Source organism: Ruditapes philippinarum, unplaced genomic scaffold, assembly GCF_026571515.1.
Source record: "Ruditapes philippinarum isolate M1 unplaced genomic scaffold, ASM2657151v2 ctg8603_1_1_1_1, whole genome shotgun sequence".
In the NCBI taxonomy this organism is placed as follows: Eukaryota; Metazoa; Mollusca; class Bivalvia; order Venerida; family Veneridae; genus Ruditapes; species Ruditapes philippinarum.
The window spans coordinates 32,215-38,214 of NW_026863290.1; the positions used below are offsets into that span (position 1 = coordinate 32,215).

At 31.6% G+C, this 6,000-nt stretch overlaps 1 protein-coding gene across 1 annotated transcript in view; it reads left to right on the top strand.

The window, feature by feature from the left end:
* LOC132721734 (uncharacterized) overlaps positions 1 to 2,031 on the top strand; it is a 12,954-nt gene extending 10,923 nt beyond the window's left edge. The window contains exon 8 of the mRNA XM_060706102.1: positions 1,817 to 2,031. Within this exon, the coding sequence (XP_060562085.1) occupies positions 1,817 to 2,031 (215 nt within the window). The remainder of the gene's footprint in view (positions 1 to 1,816) is intronic.
* The last annotated feature ends 3,969 nt before the right edge of the window (positions 2,032 to 6,000 follow it).

Below are 6,000 nucleotides of genomic sequence, written 5' to 3' on the forward strand. Positions count from 1 at the left end.
ACATCAGGGGGTTGCCAGAAGGGGGATGTGCCCCCTTCTGTTTGGGGGGTTTGAAGGGGGGCGGAGTCCCCCTCATCGCCAAGAAAATTTTGGACTTGTGAGAGGCTGTAAATGACCCCAGATTGATCATAAGGTAACGTGTAACCAACGCTGAAAAGCATTTGACTCTATCTCAATCCATTGAGAAATTGCAGCACTTTGAAATCAATTTTGATGGAAAAAATCAACGCAAAATAGTGATTTTTGGCAATTTTGAGATGTCCCCTCGTTGCCATGGTAACAGAAAATTTAAGCCTGGCATGTTGTTCCAAGGGCAATGGTCCAGTCAACATTTGTGCCAAGTTTGATTAGTGTTGAAGCAGTTTTTTATAGTATTATAGCAATTTGAACTTGTAACGGGAGACTTTTCAATGAAAACAGCCATTTTTCACAAAATGCTCATGAAGTAATGGGTTAAAGATAAAAAAAATCTACAAAACAACAATTTTTCTTCAAATTTATATGACAGGCCATGTTCAAACATGAAAAAACGCGATTTAGGGTAATTTCAAGTATTTTCATCATTTTCTGTTAACCCATTACTTCATATACACGCCTTTTAACGCCTTTTTCAACCCCCCCCTCTTTTTGTTGTCTCAAATGATGAAAAAATGCCTTATTTAGGCCCCAAACACTTGATTTTGTTTGAGAAATGTTGTTAAAAAAGTGACCTCTTTTTCGGCGCGGCCCCCCAACTAAAAGATACATCAGGGGGTTGCCAGAAGGGGGATGTGCCCCCTTCTGTTTGGGGGAGTTTGAAGGGGGGCGGAGTCCCCCTCATCGCCAAGAAAATTTTGGACTTGTGAGAGGCTGTAAATGACCCCAGGTTGATCATAAGGTAACGTGTAACCAACGCTGAAAAGCATTTGACTCTATCTCAATCCATTGAAAAGTTGCAGCACTTTGAAATCAATTTTGATGGAAAAAATCAACGTAAAATAGTGATTTTTGGCAATTTTGAGATGTCCCCTCGTTGCCATGGTAACAGAAAATTTAAGCCTGGGCATGTTGTTCCAAGGGCAATGGTCCAGTCAACATTTGTGCCAAGTTTGATTAGTGTTGAAGCAGTTTTTATAGTATTATAGCAATTTGAACTTGTAACGGGAGACTTTTCAATGAAAACAGCCATTTTTCACAAAATGCTCATGAAGTAATGGGTTAAGATCAGTTATTTTCATAGTAAACGGTCACATACATTCGATTAACCGCTTAATATCAAATAAACTAGGCAAGGCCCTTTGAGTCTATTTTCACACATTCATGATTACCTATTAAAGATCATATTCGTGAAGTTTCGAGATTTAATTACTGAAATGTTGCTTAATTTATGAATTAAAATTTGATATCGTAATTCTTATTCATCTGCAAAGTATAATGAATTTCGGATCAAAATAAATGTTTCCGAATTTTTGAAATGTTTTTGCAATTTCTATATACATACATTAAATGTTTAAATGATTTCAGTTACATGTATTTAAAATCTATAAAGGCGATTCAAGGGAAATTGATATCCTGATATACAGTTGTTAAATAATGAAGTGATATAATTTATTCCCATCTTTACGGTAAAGTAAGAAAAAAACCAAACTTCGACAGAAATACAAATATTTATTATTGCATTATATATGCTTCCTTTTAGAAAGTTAAAAAGGATATAGTCTTTCTTAATTATTTGTACAATGTGCAATGTCGAATCATTCACTTAGGTACAAGATTCTAAATTGTGAGTATAAAATTGCATCATGTATGATATTATGTCATTTTTTATTATTTCAAGACTGTCATAAACCGGAACACGCACCTTCCGAAAACATTCAGTCGATAAATCTGACGCAAAAAAATGAGACGACATATAAAGCAAACGCAACAGTTATTTGCTTGCCTGGATATGTCTACCCCAATGGAAGTAGCCGAAAAACCCAATACAATATAAGTTGCACATCAAAAGGGACTTGGGAAATCAAATACAACTGTGTGAAGATAGGTCTTTAAACTTTTATTTTTCTTCAATGATTTGTTTTAATATTGATATTATCGATTATATTATAAGATAACATTATTATAAAAACTGTAAAATATTATGTCCTATAATCTTGTACACAACTATAAAATATGCACACATAAAGCAGCATCTTTTAACAAGTATTAACGTTTAAAGCCAGTGGAACTGGGTTCATATCATTTCTTTTAAAACTGGCAGACATTATCAGTGGAATGTAGTAAGTCTTCGAAATTTGTTTTATTTTGCTAATTTGCATATCACATGTTCTTGAAATGAAATGGCCTAATCTGGAAATAAGGATATTTATATCTTTCACATTTTTATCATTTACTGCAGCTATTCTTATCAGCTATTCTTATAAGTTTGATTTTTAACTGAAGTAAAATCGTTCTTCTAGTTATTTTATACGATTTCTCAGTTTTAATGTTCTATGCTTATTGCCTTAAATTGCTTATTTCAGGTAGTCACGATGTTTAATATTTTTAGTCGTTGATAGCAGTGGTTTCTCAGTTTTATCACTTAAACTTTTTGTTATAGTGGTTTATGTATTTACGTATATGTTTATTTCTATTCTAATATTGTGTAATTGATTTTGTATCTTTTATAACTACATGCTGGAGTGGCATTGTACATTTATGCTGTGAATTTTTAACGTTGTGTGTATGTCTCTACAATGATGATATATACCGGTAAATAAAGAGCCATCTCTCTACCCCTCTACCACTAGTCGTTACAACATATACGCGTATTTAATGAATAATATAATAAATAAAAGTAATATAATAAAAATTGTTCTTTCTCCTTCGAGTTCGATTTGAATGTAAATACATACTTTAAACTTTATATGTCATTAGTAAGTTTCACTTTTTCTTGCTAATGTTCTCAATCTTTTTAAGTTTCAGTTTTTAATCCGTAATAAATTCCGGATTGATGATGCATTTGTTTCCTTTCGTCTCTTCTTATAGAATTTGTCTACCTGTTTTTAAACGATACATGTAATCGTCTGTGTCATTTTGTCTTTCATTTAACAATTGAATATAACAATGCTGTTGGCTTTACGAGGGTTGTTAAAAAAAGACTGCAGCTCTTCTGCTCACATTTTTAATACACGTTCACAATTTTGCAAGAGCCAATATTCTTTATATACAGTAAAAAAATAATGTATTTTTTTACAAATAACAATTCTGTGAATTTTTCAAATGATAAGGGGTACGAAACCCGGCGCACTCTTATTATACAATGAATAAGCTTCATGACGTCGTAAAATAAATACAAAATGTAAGTGTCAATCTTTCTAAAAGCAGTGTCCCTAGTGCTCTATGTGTTTGAATCATGTAATTATAACCGGGTTTCATATGTGAAAATGAAGCAGGAATAAAGCGATCACAATCTCGTTCAACTCTTTAAAAAAAGTAATTAAAATAAAATGCCCGATTATCCGTTTCTCTTGTATATTTTGAGTAATCTTTAAATTCATTAGGCATTGACTGATAATGTTAATGCAAAGCGTTTATATCATTAATTTACACATCTCATCGCATGTTTAAAAAATATTGAAATAACAATATTCATCAATTGAAAAGTATCTTTTTCTATTAAGCACAGTCCATCATTTATTTAAACCAGATTAGGAAAAATACTAATAATAATTACAGTTAATCGTTATTATAGTAATTTATTGATTTCACGTATATCTAGCTAACTACAATAAAATAGTGTTTAAAACAAATGTATCATTTTCAATACTTTTGGTCAGAACTGAATAAGTTGATCCGAAGCAGACATAAAATTGCCGAAAAGTTCTCGAATCGTTTACCGTCAATTCTTTTGTATCGCTTTTTTCAATTGACGCCATTAAAGTCCCGTCAATTTTCCGCTTTCATTCTCACCTTTTCCTGTAAGACATCCTGTATTCGCCGTTTTTGAATTGCTTACGCCGCGAAAGAATAATTGTTCTGATGGCAGGACAACTGTCCTTTCTTAATGAAATCATATTGTATGTATCTAAAGGAGTATAGCCAATTTGTTGGCAACATTTAACGATTGCACACATTTTCAGTTTGTTAACGATTGTCATATTTCTACATTTAACGCTATTACCAAATCTGTTCAAAACTTAATTATTAAGCCATTTCATGTCCAAATGACGTCAAATTTACATAATGTCACTTTAATATAATTGAATGAGTTGATGGAATATATGGACAGACAAATAATAAATAATGATTAAAGAAGAAGTATTAGCTTCAACAACTTTGTTGATGTGCTGTGCTGGGCGCGTAGTACCATGGCTATTCAATATCACAGGGAAAACGCGTTTAGCAAAATTAATAAAAACATGTAAACTTTTGCTAAAATTGTAGAAAACATGTTACGATCGCTGTAAATATGAAAAAATCTTAAGTTGAATTAGAAATTAAAGGGACTCCACTGAGGTTTTTTGACATGATGGGACTGAAAAATTTTTTCTAGAAAAATGTAACATTTAATTGAGGTTTAAAATACTAATCTATGTGAGAAATTTCAGATCATTCGCGCACTTCGGGTTTCCAGAATAATTATTCAAATTGTAAAACAAATAACCTTAAATTAAAAGCCTGTAAACGCTTTTCATTCAAATAGGGCTTAGAAAAGCATAAACATACGATTTTAAATTTATTTTAAAGTATGTTTCTTAACTATCTTTGCATTTATTTCTGTTTATAAGTGCCCAAGCTCATTGGTGTAAGGAATTGAAATGTTATGTTTTTAGAATTTTAAACCTCAGTTGAGTCCCTTTAATAGGCAAGACTCTCTTGCAAGACTCTATTATTTTTTAACAACCCTCGTTTATCGCCTTGAAATTCAATTATTCCGGAAAATATATGAATAAGTATATACCAGTGGCGATATCATATATGCAAGGATTTAAAAATATAGCAAATTCTTTGAAATTTGCTTAAATACAAACAAATCTCGATGAAATAACACTAGATCCGTAGATTTGACGCGACGTTTAAACCAAATGTTACAATTCATTTGCAAAACTGCCTACATCTACCAAAATTGGGATAACAGCCGGCAGACCAAATTATGAAACTTGTTTAAAACGAGAGGGATTCGATCGAGATATGTCTGACAATAGATATAAGAAATCAGTTTGTTTTAAAAAAGCGTTTGCCCTTTCTATTCAATAAGAAGCCTATGCATCTATTTCAATAAACCCTGCATACATACATTATGTCAGTTACACGGTATTCAGTATCATGTATATTTACCTGTATCACAATAAAATTCACAATGCTTTTGATTAATTTCCTTTCAAAAACTGATGAATTATCAGTGCCTCTTCACTAAAAGGAGATATATTTTATTCCGTATTGATTTTCTTGCTATTTATATTATGGTTTTACTTGTCTCTTTGCATGTCGTATCAATGTTATGCTGAAGCATCTTGTTTGATTTTTTCTGAATTATTCATTTAGTTTTACAATCAGAGGACTTTGCTAAACTCAGCGTTCTGAGTAAAGTTAAAACAAATCATCGATCTTTTCAAGCAGGCAGCTTAGACGTTTTATTTTCACACTAAGACAGAACTCTATACAGAAAATTTCCTTAACATTCATTCTATTTTAACCAAAACAAAGAGTCACAAACCAATGGCACGCCTAAGGCTTTAGCAAGCATGTAAAAACCATCTACCTATATAGTTTTTATAATTTTAATATTTATATTAATTGTTATTGACATGTAAAAAATCGGTATATTTTGGGCTCAATACAGAATTTGTTCCTACTAGACTATTTCAGATACCTACCGGGATTTTAAAACAGAGGTGATATTGAAATGTGTATTAATCCATTATGAATAAGCGCATGGACAATTGCCTATGTACATGAAAAGATGCCAAAAAAGTAGCCAAATGTCATATCAAAGTAGTATTGAAATACAAATAACGAAAAAAAGTGAAACTTGAATTG